At 52.8% G+C, this 20,465-nt stretch overlaps 1 protein-coding gene across 1 annotated transcript; it reads right to left on the bottom strand.

Annotated features, from left to right (window-relative positions):
- Nucleotides 1-620: 620 nt before the first annotated feature.
- Nucleotides 621-18,644, bottom strand: Kcnh4 (potassium voltage-gated channel subfamily H member 4). Its single transcript, XM_015495698.2, has 17 exons — nucleotides 18,267-18,644; nucleotides 16,203-16,436; nucleotides 15,732-15,878; nucleotides 15,488-15,615; nucleotides 14,417-14,660; nucleotides 13,941-14,098; nucleotides 10,895-11,102; nucleotides 9,351-9,545; nucleotides 8,730-8,929; nucleotides 6,752-7,001; nucleotides 5,920-6,164; nucleotides 5,196-5,234; nucleotides 4,642-4,994; nucleotides 4,257-4,363; nucleotides 3,579-3,652; nucleotides 1,721-2,408; nucleotides 621-760 (listed from the first exon to the last, which is right to left on the bottom strand). The coding sequence occupies exons 1-16, from the start codon at nucleotides 18,340-18,342 to the stop codon at nucleotides 2,028-2,030; spliced, it is 3,039 nt and encodes a 1,012-aa protein (XP_015351184.1). The 5' UTR covers nucleotides 18,343-18,644; the 3' UTR covers nucleotides 621-760; nucleotides 1,721-2,027.
- Nucleotides 18,645-20,465: the final 1,821 nt, after the last annotated feature.

Below are 20,465 nucleotides of genomic sequence, written 5' to 3'. Positions count from 1 at the left end.
ATCTCATTCCACTATCTCCCTCGCATCTTTTTTTGTATAACATCCATAACCTGCCCCCCTCAACAGTGATCATCAGAGAAGTGAAAGCTGAGAGAAAAGAGAGGGCTTAGGAGGGAAGAGGAGATGAGGCTGAGTGGATTCCTAGCAGGTTGGGGCTCTTCCCCTGCCCTGCAATAATAGTTCCTTATACAGGAGAGGTAGGTAGTCCTCTGAGCCTACTTTTCCAAGGCTGGCAGTGGGCCTGACCCAGGACTGTCCCTCCCATATACTGTGTGTTTATTTGTGACTGTGACTGGGTGGTGGGAAGGAGAGTGTATAGCAGGCCCTTAGGGACTCATTAAGGTTTCTCCCTCATCCCTGGGGATCCCTGGTAGCGTGAATGTGGTGCCAAGTGGATTGGCTGGTGCCTTTGCCCTTCCTAGAGACAGCAACAGGCCCCCGGGGTATGGTGAGGAGTGACTGCTGGATTGGTTCCTCCAAAGCCCTGGGGCTCTCGGACCAACCCCCAGAAACAGCCAGAGCCAACAACTACAAAAATAAAAGAGTTTATTTCCTATCCAAAAGTGAGCCCAGGGTGCTGGGTGGGAAAGGAAAGCTGGAGACCAGGGCAGGTTTTTGAGAAGTCCAGGTCCTGAATGAGACCAGGTAGATATGGGGAAGAACAGGCTTGGCTGGAGTCTGGGGTTGGGAGCAGGATAGGGAGTGATTCTGGGAATGTTTTGAGTTGCTGGCAGCAGAAGAGACCACCTTGAGTGACAGCCTGTAGAGAGACAGAAACAAATGTTGACAGACCCAATCCCAGGGGGAGAAACAGACATTACTGGGCCCCCCAAACACCCAAAGGGCACAAGACTTGGGAACCTACTTTAAGGTAGGGATTGCAAACTCCAATCACACACAGAGACCAGACAAAGAATCCAAACAAGAGAAGCTAACTAGGTATCAGGAGATGATCAAGAAATGTGGGAACTGCTATAAACCTAGCTACTTAGGAGGCTGGGGCAGGAGGATTACAAGTTTGAGGACAGCCTCTGTAACTTAGCCAGGCCCTGTCTCAAAATAAAATAGAAAGGGTGGGAATATAGTTTATGGTAAAGCACCTCTGCATTTAATTCTCAGTATAGGAAAAAAAGAAAAAGAAATGTGGAGCCACAAAGAAATGGGGACTTTAGATCCCATCTAGAGAGAACAGCTGTACCAAACACCAGGTGATTACTGATTATTGACAGATAGATGTTGGCAAAATGTGGCCAGATGTCCTACATGTTTTTTAGAGAAGCTGGAGTACTAGATTTTCATGTGATTCTGTCTTGATTTTTAATGTTGGCAGCTAATTTGTATTTTTGAAAAAACAAAACAAAACAAAAAACCTCTGAGAGCCAAAGAATACATTTCTGGTGGTATCAGTTGGTTTCCTGTGTGTGCTATGGGATGAGGTGGGCCCCTCCAGTCTAGGCTGACAGTGGGAGGTTTAAAGTGTCCTGGGTTGCTTAAATACCAACCAGAACCTGAAACCTAACCCTCTCAAAGTGACACTGCTCTCAGGGTCTCCAGCAAAGGATCCAGGAACTGGGACAGAGACCTCACAGGGTCACTGAGCTGTGTCCCAAATGGAGTTCTACTATCTGTTTCTCTTGCTGAGTCCTGAACTCGCCTCAGCCTTCGTTTCCCAGATTGGATCTGGGGCCCCTACCCATCCCCACTGCTCCCCAATCTCTACCTGCCTCCAAGTCCTGGAGAGAAAATAGGACATCTCATCTGCCCAGCCCAAAGGCACCACAGTCCATCTCATGCCTGCTGGATTTCACGGCCTCAGGTGGCTCCCCTCACAGAGAAAGATGAGGGAAGATTTGGAAAAGGGAACAGGGTCGAGGTGACCACGCTTTGTTAAAAAGTCCAGAGAATCCAGAGCCAACCAGACCAGCTGGTGGCTGCTGACCCCGAGGCAGGAGGCCAAGGGGCCCAGCTCCTCCCTGGATAGCAGGCAGCAATGCCCACCCCAGACAGGCCTGGGCCTGGGGCCGGGGTCAGTGGAATGTGTCTGACCTAGACTGGTAGCTTTGCCTCAGAAGGCTTGGGGTAGGGGGTGAAGCTTCTGGCGTTGGGGAGGGTCCCAGAGAGTCAGGCTCTGAAGGATAGGGGGCCAACATGGAAGGTCTCAGGTCCATCTCCTCTGTTCCCACACTGGCCGGGCAGTGGACCTCAGCAAGTGTAGTATCCTGGAGGTTGGGTGGTGGTCCAGACACACAAGGAGAGATGTGTGGTGGTCTCTGCTGGGGATAAGGAGGGCCCGGGGGCCAAGCTGAGACTGCTGGGTGGCCTGGGGGACCCAGCCTGGCCTGCAGCAGGTCCATCACGTGCCGCAGCTCCTGGCTCAGCTGAGACACTTCCTGGTTGAGGCGGGAGATCTGTTGAAAACACAGCAAGTTGTTTCACAGGTGCTACAACAATAACCAGACATACCTCCCCTCCCCCTACAGTTTGCAAAGCTCTTCAATAAAAGATCAGGCCACCCTGGGAAGAAAGCAGGGAAGGGGTATTTTTGGACTAGAGGTAAATAACCCAGGCTCTTTCCAAAAAGGATTTTGGGCAGCAGACACTGCGATATTATCCCCTCTCCCTTGCTTTTACAAGATGTAGAAAAATGTGCTCAAAGAGACCCATGTAGCTGTGAAGCAATAGACACATCAAGTGAACCCATCACACGAGCTCAAGTGTTTACATCAATGCTTTTCAAAGTAATGAGTGCAGAATCAATTGAGAAACTTATCAAAATGCAGATTTCTGGGCCTCGCCCTAGACAGCCCAAATTGGGTATGGCCCAGGAATCTGCATTTTAACAGGTGGTTCTGAGAGATACTCAGGTTTGGGAACCACTTGCCTAGAACCTTACAAAACAGGGGCTGGCCTCACTCAGGGCCCAGTACCCGCCCCAGCCCAGGCTCCACCCTCTGGAGTGCCTGCTGTTTGTCAGAGCCCAGGGAGAAGGAGTCCCATGGGCTGGGTCTGTTCACTCTGTCCTGACAGCACTGCAATCTCTTGGGGAGGAGGTAGAGGCAACACCTTGACATAGAGGATCTGGGCTCTTCCCTGTCAGGACTCAGTCATCTGGGCCCAGATCCTCAGGCCTGAAGACCTCTCAGCCTCCCTGTTCTCTGGCCCCAACATACACAGCTGCTAGACCCTCATTTCCCAGAGTTGGGTAAGGGAAAAGGACTTGAGTATCAGATTTAGTTGGATGGCCCCAGGCAGGAGAGAGTCCCGTGGGGGCCAGGGAAGTTGGAGAAGAGGTCCTTTTTCTTTGCAGGCTGGAAACCCTGAGCTAGTTGGAGGGGTCACCAACTGTTACTGAATATCTGTGATGAGCCAGGGACTAGACCAGGCACATATGCACTCTCATCCTTACAACTCTGGGAAAAACATGTTATTATTTTTCCCATTTTTTAGGTGAGGAAAATGAAGTTCAGAGTGGTTATGTGATTCGCCCAAAGTCATCCAGCTAATGTGACTTTCTGAACTCCAGAGCCAGACTTGCTTTCCAATTCAAGGTTGGAGGGGGAAAGCCAGCCCCAACCCACCTCCTGGTTCAGCCTGCAGACCTTTTCCTTCACCTCCTCAGCCTCAGTGGCCAATTCCCGGCTGGGTCTGGTACCTGCAGAATGAGGTGAGGGAATGCAGGCAAGTTCATGAAGCATGAATATCTGAACATACAGCTTGGGTTAGACCCCTCTGTCACCAGGCAGGCAGGGAGCAAGAAAGAGAGAGTTCTGGGGTCAGGGAGCTGACCCTAAATTCCTTAGGCTGGTCGTAAGGCCCTGTAATTTCTCCCACCCTCCCCTGCTCTTCCATGCCTGATCCCACCCCCCAGTTCTACACATGGAGCTTCTCTCTGTCATCTGAACAAAACAGCCCTCCAGTTTGCCTGCCTTCATGTCTTTTAACAGTTATGCTGTTCCACCAAAGTCCTACCCACCCTTTAAGAAGCAACTCAAGTGTCCCCTCGTCTCCTATTATACAGTCCTGTTCTTGTCTCAATCACGGAATTTAGCACCTAGTTCTAGAATTGTTTATCTATGTACACTGGTGTCTTCCCACTAGAAAGGGAGCTTCACAAGAGCAAGGGCTCAGTCTGGTTTATACGTGTGTTCCCAGGTGGCGCCTGACACAAGGTCCATGCCTACTGCATGTGGATGGATGGAGGGATGAAAGGATAAATGGATGGGTGAATGTGAGCTGAAGTGACTGCTGCCCCTTACCTGTAGAGGGGGCCTGCAAGCGGGGCCTTGGGGGCTCAGCCCTCCTGCTGAACCGGAATGTAGGGGCCTCAGCTGTGCTGCCAGAGTCCTCAATGCCATCCACTATCCTGAGGATGGGGCAGTACTCATCAGCCCCGTGGGGAAGGCACAAGGGCCAAAACAAAGCAGGCGGAGAGCGAACGAGCGAACGGGGCAGCAGAACCGGGGAGCTGGGAAGAGCAGTGGTCAAAGCAGGATGGGGCTGTAAGCTGTAGTTGAAAGGGTAGGGTGGGCCAATGGGGCAGAGATAGGAAGGAGCACTGGTTGGAATGCTAGGGATGGAGGCCATAGAAGGTTCTGGAAGCCATCAGGGATATGGGAAAGGCAGGGAAGGCTGGCATCTCACCGGGGACTGAGGTCCGGAGGTCCAACGGTTCCCAGTGGGGGAATGAGAAGCTGGGGAGGCTTCCAGGCAGTAGTGCACCTGGGGGGGGCATGTGGGGAGGGGCTCTGGCCCCGGCCAGCCAGGGCAGGGGAAGTTGATGGGGACAGGGAAGGAGAGGAGACAAGGGCTGAGAAGGGGGGCAGCTCTTCACCCAAAAGGCTGACCAGAGAGCCCCGGGGCCGTGCTGGGCTGAGATTGGGCAGCAGGAGAGGCTGGCGGGGTCTGGGACCACCCCCAGACTCCGTGCCACCCTCAGCTTCTGTGATAGATGGTAGAGTCTTGTCTGAGGAGGAGCCAAGACTGTCCGAACGAGGCTATGGACAGAGGGTGCAGCCAATGTCACAAGAAGGTGAACAACGGACCCCTTGACTAGGTGGTCACAGCCTTTTCACTACCACATGCTGCCCCCCCTTCCCTTTCCCTTCTCCCTGCATCAGAGAAGCCAAGGGAAGGAGGCCTCACTCCCCACCTCTTCCCAGAGCAACCTCACCCCCACCCAGGAAGGAGGGTGTTACCTGGGAGAGGCGAGGGGATCGGGAAAAACGGCTAAGACCCTGTGGGGACATGGGGGGGATTCAAGTTAACTCCCACCTCCCCAGTTCCCTAGTGCAGCCCCTCCTAGTCCCACCCAACAGTGTTAAGGGGTTGAGAACTGTGGGGTCTTTTTGTGGAATCGAGTCAGACACCACAAACTCTGACTTGGAGGAATCCTAAGTAGCAAAGGGAGACTGAGAAGTAGCAGACAAAAGCCCCTACCAAAGGTTGGGGCTGGGGATATAGCTCAGTTGACAGAGTGCTTGCCTCACCAGGCCCTGGGTTCAATGCCCAACACCACCACCAGGAAAAAAAAAAAAAAGCCTAGGGTATAAAATCCAGGCCAACCCTGCCTGAAACAAAGTAGGCTCAGGAGACATTGGGACAACAATGGAGAAGAAGAGGCCTCAGGGTGGTGGCAATTCAGGGAGGGATATGAAGGAGAGGCACTGTGGAGGACTGAAGTAGTGTGGGTTGAGGCCGAGGGGTGCTCAACAGACATTGGCAGCAGAGATGGTCCAAGGGCTGGTGATGGCCAATGCAGCAGTGGGTTGGAAGATATTAAGCAGGTAAAGAAGGTGCCTGATGTTGAGAAATGACATTTTCAGGGTAGAAGGAGATGCCTGAGCCTCTCTGAGGCTGAGGGAGATCTGCTTTGAAGGAAGGGAACTTGGAGTGGGTGGAGGCCATAAGAGTTCTACATACATTGGTGTCAGAACCCTGGCGCAAGTTGAAGGTAAGGTCCCGGGGCAGGCCAGCCCGGAAGGCAGCCCCGTACTCAGGATACAGCCGCAGGACCTCAGCCAGCCCTCGGCTGCTCAGCTGCTGCAGGCCACAGTAGGTCAGAGCTTTCACGTCAGCGCTGGTCTTCAGCACACAGCTTGGGCCTGCTCCCGACCCAGTCTCCTGCCCAGGCTCAGGGATATCTGCCCCAATCAGGTCCCCCTTCCCTGTGGGTAAAGGATGGGGACAGTCAGCTGGCGCAAAGGAACTAATAGGATATCAGTGGGAGGTAGTCAATGGGTTAGAGATGCTCAGTGCATTTGAAGGATGGTCGAAGGTGGGTCAATCAAGAGGACTGGTGAATATAATCAACGGAACTGAGAAAAGGTTGAATGAAGAATGACTGGTGAGGTTGGGAGAAAAATCTATGGGGATGTGAGCTGGAGGAATGATCAATAGAATTAGGTGATCAATGAAGAATGACCAGAGAGGTCAGTTAAAAGGAAAGGTCAATGGAGTTTTGGGCCAACAGGGAAGGGGCAATGGAATTGGGAAATGGTACAATGGTAAAGGATTGATTGACTTGAGGGACAGTCATTGGAGAAAGATGGATAGGTTGAGGGACAGCCAAAGGCATTAGGAGAGAGTGGGAGGGGAATGGTCAAGAGGGACGGTAATAGGGTGAAAAGACCCAGTGTGCTCCTCAACTGCATTCCAGATATCCATTAGAAGCATCCCATTACCTAGACTCCTGGCCATCCCCAAGCCCTGTGGAAAGTTCCATGGTAGGTGGTGGGTGATGAGGGGTCCTCACCCAGGATGGCCAGCACCATGTTGTCTCGGAGCACCTCCAGCGAGCCAGAGCAGACGTAATAGTGTGCCTGCAGCGCATCCCCACAGCGCAGTAGGTACTCGCCCGGAGCACAAAACGAGGTCTTGATGTGCAGGGAGAGGGCCCGCAGGCAGCCCCTGCTTGCTGCTCCAAATAGCGGTAGCTGCAGGATCTCCCGATTCAGGTGCATAGCAATGTCAGCTCTCAGCTCGTCTGGGAAGTCACGCAGTAACTGCATAAGGGGCATAGGTCATTCTGGCCATCCCCCTGCAACTATTACTTGAGTCTACAAATGTGTTACACTGTCTTCAAGGCAAGGGTGCCAATTTGCCCTTGCTTTGAAGTCACCCATTAGAGATCTTCAGGAGATTTTCGTGTGTCTAACCTCACAGGTGCTTGCTGATGACCTTCCAACCTCACTTCTGGGACAGAAACCAGGCTTTATCCCTTTTGTCCATTGCATATGGCTACCTACACACATTGGTCCCTCATGTGTCTTGGTTACTGAACCCTACAAAGTCAAGAGCCATCCATGGTAGGAATGACTTCAACTGGAGTCAGGAGACTGAGTCAACTTTGCTCTTAAATCCCTGAGGACTTTGGTCAATCGATTTCCTCTCTCTAGGCCTCAGTATCCCATCTGTAAAAGGATGATGCTAGATCTTGAACATTACCAATGATCTCCCAGGGCCAAACTTACTGTCTATATTTTTGTCCTCATATTATTGCCCCTTGGCCACTCTGGTTTATTGACCTTTCCCTCTTGTCTCCTCTGGGTCCTTGAAGGACTCCCTCCCATTTCTCTTTCCATCTCTCTGGCTGCCCCTTCCTTGTTTCCTCCCAGACTCCTTGCTTGGCTCATCCCTCAGCTTGCTTCTCACTTGCCAAGATCTCCCTGCATAATGGCAACCAGCTCCTGGCTTCCCCTATACCTGTGAGTCCTGAGCCCCAACATGGGGTCCAGACCTATATTTCCAACTACTCTCTGGGCAACCTCCACCTGGATCTCCCACAGGCACCACACCCTCTTCGTGGCCTAAGCCTGGACTCTCACCCTCACTCCTAAGCTCAGTCTTCCTCCTGTAAAGCCTCCATCTCACCCTTCTGTCCAAGCCAGACAACTGGGAGTCACTGTGAGTTCCTTTTCTGCAACCATCTGGAAACCACCCAGTCCTAGGGATCCTTCCCTCAGAAGTATCATACCAACTAATTCCCTTCTTCGTCCCCGTGCCATGTCCAGCCTAAAGATTCAGCAGGATAAAATTTAAACTCAAAGCCATCCATGCGCTGAGGCTACAGCCTCCCTAGTCCCAGCTGACACTCCTTCCCGCCTCGCCCCCACAGCATTCGCACACTCCTGAAACCTCTCTCAACTACTTGCAGTTCCCTGAAGGAACAAACTCTGCTCTTTCACCAACGCTTCCTGCTCTGTGTTCCCATTTTCTTTTCTTTTTCTTTTTTTGCCTGGAATGGCCTTCCTGTTAGAAGGCTGATTTCCTTCTTGTTCTTTATGATGTCCCCTCTCCTGGGCTACCTTCCTTACTCTGGGCCCAGACCCAACAAGGGCCCTACTGCACCAACATCCTCCTGCATAGTACTAGCCACAGCCTGGTTTTCTGTTTACCCATCTCCCTCTGCCACCATTCTAAGGACAGGGGCTGGATGTAATCATCTCTAACCTCCCTACTTCCTGCACTGAGGTCCCAGAGCAGGTGCTCAGGAAACATGGTCTGAGTGGAGAATGGCATTAGTGCAATCCAAAGCTCCCTTTTGGCTCCCATATTCAAGTGCAAGGGAAAAAGGATTTGGACTTAGTTTGGGTGCAGTGCCTTTGGGAAGAGCACTCCCCTCCCTGGGCCTTATCTGCCTCCATTCCAAACCTGGAGAGGCAGTGGCCCAGTTCCCCCTGCACTGCCACATGTAGGACCTGGGCTGAGACCGGGAACCCCAGCTGTACTACCTCATTGGCGTCGATGCCACTGTTGACCGCCCACGTGGTCTGGAAGTATTCAAGCATGCGCTGCTTGAGGGGGCGCGGCAGGCGGTGCACACGGATGAAGTCCTTGAGGTCCTTCATACGACTATGGTACAGCGAGCGGCGTGAGTACATGCGCTGGATGATGGCTGTCACGTTCCCGAACACTACGGCATGCATCAGCGCTGCGGCAGTGATAGGCAATGTGTCAGGGGCCGCCACCCCTGAGGTGCCCCCCCCCCAGGTAGCCTCCCCATGCTCTCACACCCATCCTGCCCTGGAAGGGCCTGCGAGTCCAGGAGAGCAGCAGGCTCCCGCATGCCCAGCTGGCATTGGATGCAGGAAATAGGGGGGTGGGTCACAGAGGCGTCAGACTGGAGGCTCCTCCATGATCCCCCCATTAAGTCATGAACTTGGGTTCCCCATTGGTTCAAAAGAGGCCACGGCTCTTTGTGGACTCAGTTGTGGGCACTGAGGAAACGTTAGTGAAATGAATACACCACGGTCAGGACTCGAGTGGACAGTTTGCTGTCCCTGGGCCTCAGTTTCCCCATGGGCACACAGGGCTTTGCAGGGACCCCAAGCATGGTGGGCTTGTGTTCTCACCACCAATGAGCATAGTGCAGATAGAGAAGATCTTCTCCGCGTCGGTGTTGGCGCACACGTTGCCGAAGCCCACGCTGGTGAGGCTGCTGAGAGTGAAGTAGAGCGCAGCGATGTAGGCGCTGCGCCGCGACGGGCCGCCCGCCGAGCCGTTCACGTAGGGCACCTCCAGCCGCTTGCCCAGCTCATGCAACCAGCCTGCGGGTGGAGGGAAGGAGGGAGGCCCGATGGCGTGAGCGGCAGAGAACCGAGTGTCCCTGAGCTGCCTGTGCTCGACCTTGGGCAAGTATTTACAGAGGCAGAGGAAAGCAGGGCCCGTTTTCGAGGGTTGCCACAGAAAATAAACAGAGCAGCCTATGCCCGGGCATCGCCAGGGTGAACTGGCTACAATCGCAGTTCAAGGCTACCACTCCCTACACTTCTGACTGTTCGGGTGCCCCTTCAACTCTTTTTGCTGTGTGCCTCCCTGCCGTGGTACAATCTAGAGGGGATAGAGAATTAAGTAAATCGTCACTGGTTTGCGGAGAGTTACTGAAGCATAGGCTGTGTTAAGAATCATAACAGATGAGGGAGAGCCAACTCAGTCAGCAGTTGGGGGTGGGGATTCCTGAGGGTTACCTTAGGACAGGGCATTTTGCTTGAGATTGCAAGGAACAGAAAACTCACCTAGGTGGAGAAGAGATGAGAGAGAAGAGAGGGCAGATCCCAAGGAGAAAAACATGTTCAAGGCCCAGAGAGAAAAGCAGTAAGTCTTAGGTCCAGGAGGGAGGCCAGAGTGGCTGCAGCCCAGAGAGCATGGGACACAGGGAGGGCCGTGGGAATAGGGGGTGCCGGGCTGTCCAGGGAGTGCAAAGGGTGTGGACTTCATTTAAGGGCAGTGGGAGCCACTGGAAGAGTCCAAGCCAAGGGTGCGGCAAGTCAGCATTGATTCTTGGGAGACCACTTTGGCTTAGTGAGGAGGGTAATTGAGAAGGGATAAGTTACCAGCAGGGAGATAGTAGGAGGCCATTGTAGAAGCCCAGGTAAGAGAGGGGGTGAGGGAAGGGGCAAAAAAGATGGAGAGAAGAGGCCAGACCCAAGGAATACTGAGAGGTAGTATCTGACATGGTGGGCCGGGTGTGGGGTGAAGGACAGGAGGTATCAAGGACAATTCCTCAAGATCTGACCTGCCCTCTAGGGGAACATTGAGGGCTAGCTCCTGGTCAGTGGCCTTTAAGCCTAGATAAAGAGGAAGTGATAGGGACAGGCCAAGCTCTTTCTGAATCTTTGCATATGCCACTTCCTTTGTCCAAAATACACTCCCCCACCATCAGAGTGTTTCCCACACTGTGTTTTGGTCACTTATCGCTGACTTACTTCCCTGCTATGCTGAGCTTCCTCAAAAGGCAGAGCCCTTGACTTTATTCCCATGCCTGATCCAGAAGGAGCTCACGGCATGTATGCTGAATGAATGGGGGATCGTGGTTTGGGGGGTGGTGAGTCCTGGTGGTGAGTATCAGTTTGGGGATCAGGCGGGACAGGTAGGAAGTCTGGGGTTGGTGGCTCACCAATGTCCCAGAGCAGCGGGTCATTGGCCTCCATCTCCCGGCGCCCGATGACATACCAAACGCAGGCCATCCAGTGAGCAAGGAGTGCAAAGACGGACATAAGCAGCGTGAGCACCACAGCGCTGCACTGCGAGTACCGCTCCAGCTTCTGCAGCAGGCGCAGCAACCGCAGCAGCCGCACTGTCTTCAGCAGGTGCACCAGCGAGGTCTGCAGGGGTGAGGGTGGTGGCCCGGGGAGGATGTCAGCAGGCACGCCTCCTCAGAGCCCTCACATAGCCCTGGGTCCCCACCCAGGCCCTTCCTGCCAAACACCCTGGAGACAGGTGAGGCTGCAAAAAGAAAAGTATCCCTGGTGTCCGGAGAAAATAGCCAGGAAATGCAGTGGGGAAAGAGCATATTTAGCCACCAGGTAAGGACTTCCTGTGTATGCCAGACCCTGTGCTAAGCATCTGTCGTTCTCATAAAAAAAATGTGTGCTTTTGGTTTGATTATCATTGTTCCCAATTTGCTGATGAATAAACTAAGGCTCAGAGAGGCTAATGATTTGTTCAATGTCACAGACAGGAAAAAAGGAGCTGAGACTCAGATATTGGCTGACTGACAGCAAAGTGGGGTGGTTCAGGAGCCAGTTCGAATGATCTCTTCAAGAACCCTGCTCAAAGTTCCAGTGTCCTAGGCACCATCAACTGTGGGCAAGAGCTGTTTGTCACTGGTGGGCAACTGACACAGAGAAACATGGTGGGGAGGGAACAGGCAAGAAGTTTCAGGACTAGAAAAGGTTAGGGACCCTTCCCTCTGTGGATCAGCTGCAGATGACAAGGAGAGCAGGGATTGAGGGCTCCTGGGCTAAACTAGAGGTGGATGGAGCCAGTGGCTATTAGTCCGGGTCCTGTGAGCATTCACTAATACTACCCCAAGTGCTATTATTATTATTATTATTATTATTATTATTAAGCAGTATTGATGCTTGAACACAGGGCCTTGCTGTGCTAGGCGAGTGCTCTACCACTGAGCTATACCCCAACCCCCAGACTCCTATTTTCATTATAATAGTTATTACTTCAATTTGCTCTTCCAATCTTGGAGATGGGAAGCAGGTGGGGGCTCATTTTGTGGGTGAGCGCAGCTTGGCAGCTGGAGCTGGAGGCTCTGGGATGTGATGTGAAGACCCCTACTGCCCTAGCAGGGGCCTCTCCAGGAGCGTTCCCCACAGCCCCGGCCCTACACTGCTCCTGGATCACCTCATGCCATTTTCTCTCATTTTAGGTGAAGGAACTGGAAAGGAGTTGGCCTTGTTTCTCCCGTGTGAGCCATGGGCTCTCCCCAGCCCCCAGAGTTCTTGGCTCCAAATTTGAGTCCTTTAGGGATTCTCCCAGTCACCTGCCCCGGGGGCCTCACACCTTTAAGAATCCTCCTCGGAATCTCTTCAAACTGGTATGTCCCTGGTTTAACTCTAAGTCTCTGGCTCTGTTGGTGCCTACACCTCCTCTATTTCCACTCTCTCTCTCTCTCTGGCCCCTCAGCATTGATTCTCATCTCCCCTAAACCACTCACTTAGGTACCCAGGTTACCTGGGAGGTGGGTATACCAGACTACTAGACTTGGAGTCTGAAGATCTGGTTCTAATCTCCTGCCTGCCACTGCTAACTGTGTGACCTCCAACAAATTGCTTAACCTTTCTGAGCCTCTTGTCAACACCTGGAGAAGACAGACAAGAGAACCTTTCCTGAAGAGTTACAGTGAATCTCTCATTTGATGATATGAGTGAAAGTAGTGAGCTCTAAAGTGTTCCCGAAGGTATCTGAGAAAGGAGGACTGCGTGAGAGAAGGGCAGAGGCTCCTGCAGCTCTGGCTCTCCCCTAAGGACAGCCATCTGCCAGGCTGACACTGCCTGGTGGGCACAGAGGGATGGATGCATGCCTGGGGATGGGTAGGGAAGCCCTGTTCAGAATGGCCGGAGCCTTGGGGAGACTTACACACACACACACACACACACACACACACACACGTGTGTAGGAGCATGCACACACATGTGCACTGCCAGGAGAAGAGGCCCACAGCCCGTTGGCGGCTAGTTAAATCCGGCTGCGTGTAGGTGGTTTCCTGCTATAGCTGAGTGCAGCAGGGAGAACACAGGGAAGCTGCTCTCCACCTCCCCTCCCAACAGCCAAGGGGGGCCTAGGGACACAGGGTGGGACTGCCTCACCTGGATTCCAGGAGACCTACTATCTGCTGACCTGGTGTGTGCCAACCACTTAGGGCATCTCCAGGCAGTCCCAGGTGAGGACCCAGGTCCTGGAATGCTGGGTCTCCAAACCCACTCCATAGCCTCTACCTCCTGGGCTTGACTTACTGCACTCCCCCAACTGCTCTCTCTCCTCGTCTCCTGCCAGCCAAATCCTACTCACGGTTTAAGGCCTAGCTCTGCTCCCACCTCCCTCAGGAACCCTGCCTGCCCAGACCACCCCAGCCTCTGCCCAGTGGGTGCTCCTGCCTCCTGGGCACTGGCCAGCTTTCAGATCATGTTTGCACAGGGTCATGTTCCATCCTGGATCTCCAAGGTCAGTCCAGTTCCCATGCAGCAATACCCGGCCCCCATCTTCTACTCCCATTCACCCTCTTCTGTCCCTGATGTCCCCCTCACCTACACAGAGACTTGGAGACTAAATCCTTGTCCCTTTTCCCCACAGTGACCATGCCCCACATAGTGCTTTGCAGACAGCTAAATGCTCATCATTTGTTTGTTAAATAAAAAATGTGAAAAGTACCACTCATCTGGCATCAGACCAATGCCGCCTTGGTAGCCATAGTTAGCTTTTCATTTGTCTCAGCTTCCCTCAAAGATTGTGAGCTGAGCTCTCCAAAAGCACAGACCCTCTCAGATCCTTTCCAATACCCAGCCCAGTACCTACAGCAGGTGGCTGATGAAAGTTTGCAGATGGGTTGATGGGAAGGAATACATCTGAGTTTGGGATTGATGCTTTATTGGGAGATTCCATGCAGAAGTTCAGAGGCTAGGGCACATGGTTGGATGGGGGTCACTCACCACGGTGATATTGAAGACATAAAGCAGGTCAAAGGGCAGAGCGGCGATAAGATCCACAAAGAACCAGGTGGCTAGGTAGTGGAGGCCAATGGAACGAGGAGCAGAGATCACCTGGCCGGATTGGGACACATAGGTGGTACGGAAGTTCAGGATGATATCTGAGGGAGCAAGAGGTTGTTACTAAGCAGCCTTGGCCTGCAAAAGCAGGCCAAAGGATCAAGGGGCTGGGGAAGATGGGAATGAACCTTGGAGAACCCAGTATGGAGGAGGAAGCAGGAATGGAGAAAGATTGGGCTCTGGCTGGTCTTTAGAAAGGTGAGGTCACAAGGCTGAAGGCTAACAGGGGCAGGGCACACAATTAATGAAAGACCCAGAAAGGGATAGGTCTGGGTCCTGCAGGCCCACGATAGAGGGAGGCTGTGTTGAATGGTTCCCCACAGCCCACCCTCCAGGGTCAGCAAGGTAGGGGGTCTGACCCAGGATGAAGAGCATCTCCACAGCGATGTCACTGACAAGGGTGTGTCGTGAAGTGATGGGAGTGTCGTCATCGCCTGAGAAGCAGACGTTGTAGGGGACGGTGACCGCAACATAGAAGGTGGCAAGGAGGATGAGACCATCCCAGACAGCCTTGGGGACGCTGTAGTGGAGGAGGAGACAGCGGGATCCCCCCACGGAGGCCACCTTGTACTCAGGCACTGATGGCTTTGGCTCAAACACATTCTAAAGGGAGAGAGATGGCAGTTGGGGACTCTTAGGGGGAAAAAGAGCCAAGGCTGGGGGAAGGGAGGGGCAGGGGATGGGGGAAGGGCGATGGTGGGTATTTCAAGGGCAACCATGAGAGTCTGAGATAGAATGTGTGGAGAGAGATTCTGAGCCTAGCACCTGACATTTCCTTCTCTCTGTTAAGCTACTGCCCAGACCCCCTTTTTAACCAGTCATATTTTGTGGGGAGTATCTATAAGGATTGACTCTCACCCTACTTGAGAATGAGGTTATGACAAATCGGATGCAAGCCCTAGCTTAAAGGGTCACTAATTCTCCCTTAAATTCCTCCTGGGTTTTGGAGTCCTGGTGGGTGACGGGCATGTCCTGAGGGGAGGGGAGGCTAGCACCACGTACCACACTCCCTAGATCCTTAACAGACTATAGAGAGGAGACTCCATCCCCTGGCTTTATCAGGATCTTTGGAGGTGGTGCTCAGGGCAAGATGCCAGACCCACAAAAACGGGGGCTTTCTCCCTAGGACCACAGCAGCTTGTGATTTTAACCATTTCCCCACCCAGCCCACTGATATAACCTCATTGTTCAGGGTGAGATAATGTAATACTGCTAGAGCCTCATCCCTGTCATATCACTGGAGAAATGTCAGTCACCTAAGGAAGCAAGGAGGTGTGGGGGACTATGGGATGGAGCAGAGGGTAGTATAAGGGAAGTGGGTGGACAGAGGAATGAGCCAGTGGAGAGAGACTGCAGGCAGGGAAACAGGGAGACAGTAGCAAGGAATTAAGGCTGGATGACTTGGCAGATGTTGGATGGGGGGGACTCACATTATTGGCCTTGATGCTTCCCTGGCCCCGGCGACCAAAGTGACCAGTCAGTCGGTGTAGGACAGTCCGGTTCTGCCTCCTGGTGGACCGAAGTTTTGAGCTGGCTCCCCTCCGACCAAGGGAGTTTTCTGTTGGGAAGAAGGGCATGGAGATAGGTTGGGACACATCTCAGGATGCTGTGTGGGAGAGGTCTTATGTGACCTTAGGCAAGGACTTCATGCCTCCTGCCCAGGCTTGCAGTTACCATGATTACTGTCCCCATGGGCTCCTGGAGGGTCAAGTCCTGGGCCTCCACTTTGAGTGATGTCCTTGAAAGAAAAGAGGAACAGCACAACTTCCCCCATCTCATTCTTGATGGGCATCATGTCCAGGAGACACCAAAAGGCTGAGCCTGTGGGCATGGAGAGAGGGAGGGAGGAGTGAGTAGCCTCATGCCACATCTTTCTCCCTGGTCCCCCTTGTTTGCTGGACATAGTCAAAGGCCTTCTTTGGAAGGTTTACCTTCCTTTTGGGAGATGGAAGGGACCCCAGAGATTTTGTTGATTAATTTTTTTCATTTTCCAGATGGGGAAATAAAAGTCCAGAGAGGGTTAGGAATGCACTCAGTCCCATAGTCAGCTTGTAACAGTATGAGGAGCGCTCCTAGGCTTCTACTATGCCCAGTGCACTCTGGGTGAGGTCTGGGCAGGGCTACAGGGCTGGTTGGGCCTCTCACCATCCTTTCTGTAGAAGCAGATTTCAGCTCGGTGCTCCTGGTGGCCCTCCAGGGCTTTGTGCAACCGCTGTAGGGCTGGCTCACTGGTCTCTGGGCCATAGAGGAACCGGCAACTGCAGGTTTTCTGCATGACCTCAGTACGGCCGTAGCCTGTGAGTTCACAGAAGCCGTCGGAGCAGTAGACGATGGGAAAGCCTCGTGGACCCTGTGCGTTGGCCAGGAGGAAGTTGCTGTCTGTGGAAGGTAAAGGTCAAGGTAAGTCCAGGCCAGGAGAAGAACTAACTTCCGATGGGCCCCAAGTTGTAGCTAGGGGTCACTGAACCAGCTTCTTGGGCTTCCATGTGGTTCCTGATCCTCCTTTGGGATATTCTGAAATAAGGACAAGAGATAGATCAAAGGGATAAAAACTCAAGCCTAGAAATGAGGCAGGGATACTAGAAGGTTGGAGAAGAAATCCCAAGAGGCCATGTGGTCCATCCCCCTGCCTTCAAGCTGGTGAGGTGTGACTGTAGAAGGCAGCTTAGCATGGTGGGTAAGAGCATGGACTACAGTACACTTCCCTGCCACTTACTGACTGTGACCTGTGTTAATTACATTACCTGTGCCTCAGTTTCCTTATCTGTAAAGTGGGACACAATGTACCTTCCTTGCATGGTTGTTGTGAGAGTTACATCAATTCATTTGGGGAGGACATGCCCTGGCATTTAGTAAGTGCTACTGTGAGAAGGTAAAATGATTCCCCCACATTCACTCAGCTTTGGAAGGACATCCATAGCCACCATCCTGTTATGCTATTATAGGGAGCAGGGCAAAGATTCTGATGACATCACACCCTTTTATTGTTAGGAAACCAAAAGGCAGAAATTTTCCAAACTCATAAATTTCCTTAGTGTGGGGGTAAGACAGTGATGAGAAGCGTCCTCATTCCTGTCTTCCAGGAAATTCGGTCCACTTTTAAGCATTCCTTTAGCTATTTTCAGGGGATCTGCCCCCACTGCTCAAAGTCAGACTGGGGAGGGCAATGAGAGTGGCATTTCAGCAACCTCCAGAAGCAGAACCTGAGCTGGCCCCCTCTTGCTCCAATGGGTGGGAGGTTGTGGGTCATCCAGGGACACAATCACTTGAGGGATGGGCCCTAAGACACAGCTAGTTCTGGGGCCTTAGGAAAGGTGACTTTCAGGGAGTGGGATGGCTGACGGGGACACTAAGGGTGCCTGGGAGGCACTGGGCCCTGGGCGCAGCCTTCTTCTTCCATCCCAGGGCCCGTTGCCTCGGTGATGGGCGCTATGGAAACAAGGAAGGTGTGTGTGTGGGGGGGAGGCGGGTAGGGCACCGGCGGCTCGATTTCCGCCCTCGGGTACCGTTCCGCCACCCTCCTGATCCAGGTCAGGGTTCCCTAGGCGGGCAGGGGGAGATCTCTGGGCTTCAGAGTAGAGAGAGGGAATGGCGGGAGAAGAGGCCGGAAAGGAGTTGTGTGGCTGTCCAAGGTGCTGAACCTGGGACCCGAGCTCTGGTGGGCGAGCTGGGAGTTCCCTCCATCGCAAGGACCGCCCCCTCCCGCCTCATCCATCTTAAACACAGACGCCCCACGATTTGGAGGCGTGTGACCTTAATCCATGCTAGGTCCTGCCGAAGTCTGATCTTTTCACCTTTTTGTGGGGTAAAAGGGAGCTGGAATCGTCTAGGAGTCGTCCCTAGAACGCCCGGCCACTTCGTCTCACCTCCAGGTCTCAGATAACCCCCCATACACGCCTCCAAGCCCAGCTCTGCCCGGAAGTAGGTGATTCTCAAATCTTCTCTCAGTTTTGCCGCCTATAGAGCCTCTGGTGTCTCCAGTCACACCTCCTAACCTTGACCCTCCCATCTTCCCTGAGCTCTTGGCCCTTTCCCCTCCTCCCCTCAAAGGGCGCTCCGCTCCCTGTTTCTTCACCAGGCTTCAGGAGTCCCTCGACCCTTAACTCCATTCTCTCTCCTCGACTTCACCACATCCAGGAGACCTGACCTGGCCCTAAGGATACTTGGCCCCCAGCTTGAACCTCCAGCCGCAGCCTCCGCCCCACTCACGCGTGCCGTCAAAGCGGGTGGCGATGGTGTCCAGGAAGGTGTTTTGCGGGGCCAGCAACCCCTTCATGACCGGCATGGCCTCGGGGCGAGGGTTCGAAGCGCTGAGCGATCAGCGCGGCCGGGCCGGAGGGGGCGCGCTGCCGGCGGGACCTGGGCACCCCATGCGCCCGCCTGCCTCCGTCCCTCCCTCTCGCCGCCGCTGCCGCAGCAGCCGCCTCTCTGCTCTGAACCCAGTAGCTCTGAGCTTCGCTCGGCGCCGCCCCGGTCCCCCCACCTCCCTGCGGGTCAGGTTCTTTCCCCTGGGCTCGGCCCGCTCCCGCCACGTGCCCCACACGGGGAGGGGCCGCCAGCGATACCAGCACCCCTCCTCCCAGAGGGGAGCGGCCCACGCGTGTCTCTCGGGGAAAGAATTGGAGACACGCCCACCGGGAGGGGAGGCCAGAAGTGGTGGGGCAGGGCTTGGTTAGCAGACACGCCCTCCTGCCATGGTGGCCACGCCCCCACGTGTGGTTCCCTGGCTGTTCCTGTGGCTCCACCCCATGGGTTTCCCCCGCGTGCTGCCCACGCTGGAATTGGTATCTGATACACAGTGCCGCCTGCCGGAGTTGGGATATTTCACAGCATTCCCCCTATGCTCCAGTGTCAGATACCAAGGGTTAAGAGGCTAGTTTTGTGGATGGGAATACAAAGGGGATGATTTGGAACCCCAACTCGTAGGAAGCGCAGGTAGCTCTTGCCTTCTGCCTCATCTTACGTAGGGCACCCTGGCAAGCTCTACTTCTGAGCACAGCAGGCTGAAATGAAAAGAGTTTTGGAGTCCGCCACATAGAATCCTAGATCTGGACACTATTTGTCTGACAGCCTTTCAGAGACTTGCTTTCCTCATCTGTAAAATGGAGCTCATAATTCTTACCTTATGCAATTATTGTGAGTATTTTGTAGCTTAATGTCTATCATTGGCACAAATGAGTGTCTTGAAGGGGGAGTGCCTCTTGTTCTCCCTCTTCTTACAGTCCTAATTTAACTCACTTTCCTCTGCTGCCTTTCAGGTGGAAGAGAATCTGGGAGGCAAGTTAGGGATAGCCAAAGGTAGTTTTGAAGTGTAGAACAGAGACACGGTTTGCAAATCTTCAAGAGTGCACAGGGAAAATTCTTTTTTCTTTCTTTAATACCAGGGATTGAACATACAGTCTATGCACACTCTAGGCAAGCACTCTATCACTGAACTACATCCCCAGTCCATGAATTAGAGTCTTTAATTTTCTCCAGGAGGACCCAGTATAGCCACAAGAGAAAATTAGAAAACCCAGACACAAAACTTTTTCACTACCTAAGCAGAAAATTATTGGGAAAGCAGAATTCTATAGCTGAGTGTGGTTGCTTCCTGGTTGCTTCCTGGGACAAAGCAGCTTAAGCCAGTAAAAATGGGAACCTGGATGAGCAGTTTAAACGCCTCCCTCCAGTCCCCTCTCTGGATTTAAGCTGGGCATCATCTGGGATGTTAGATTGCTAAAAAGTATTACATATTTTTGTCTTTACTTTTGAATGTCATAATAGTTTCCTGGGCTGCCATAACAAGTTACCACAAAGCAGGTGGCTTAAACAATAGAAATCTATTGCTTCACCATTCTGGAGGCTAGATGTTGAACCAAGATCAAGGTGAAGGCAGGATTGATTTTCTCCAAAGGCTGTAAGGTATAATCTGTTGCATGCCCCTCTCCTAGCTATTGGCAATCTTTGGTGTTACATAGCTTGTAGATGCATCACTCCAATCTCTACTTACATGTTAACCTGGATTCTTCCTGTGTGCATTTCTGTGTCCAAATTCTTCCCTTTTATAACACCACTTATACTGAATTGGAAGTTTACTCGATCCTAGTATGACCTCATATTAACTGATTACATCTGCAAGGAGCCCTGATTCCAAATACTGTCACATTCTGAATGCTAGGGGTTAGGACTTAAACATGTTAATTTGGGAAAACGGGCATCTTTGGCTAGAGTTGCAGAAAAACCTTGCCTCACCTCTGTTTAAAATCTTTTTATGACTTCCATTACTGCAGAATAAAGCTCAAAGCCTGATGATTTGTGAGGGCCTTCACAATCCAGGCTGCGCGAACTTATCCACCTCCCTTTTGATCTGTCACTGCTTTTCACACTCTATCCCGCCCAGCAGCCACTCTGGAAGATTCGTTGTTG

Source organism: Marmota marmota, unplaced genomic scaffold (genome assembly GCF_001458135.2).
Source record: "Marmota marmota marmota unplaced genomic scaffold, marMar, whole genome shotgun sequence".
NCBI lineage: Eukaryota > Metazoa > Chordata > Mammalia > Rodentia > Sciuridae > Marmota > Marmota marmota.
This window is presented reverse-complemented; position numbering and strand designations above follow the sequence as displayed.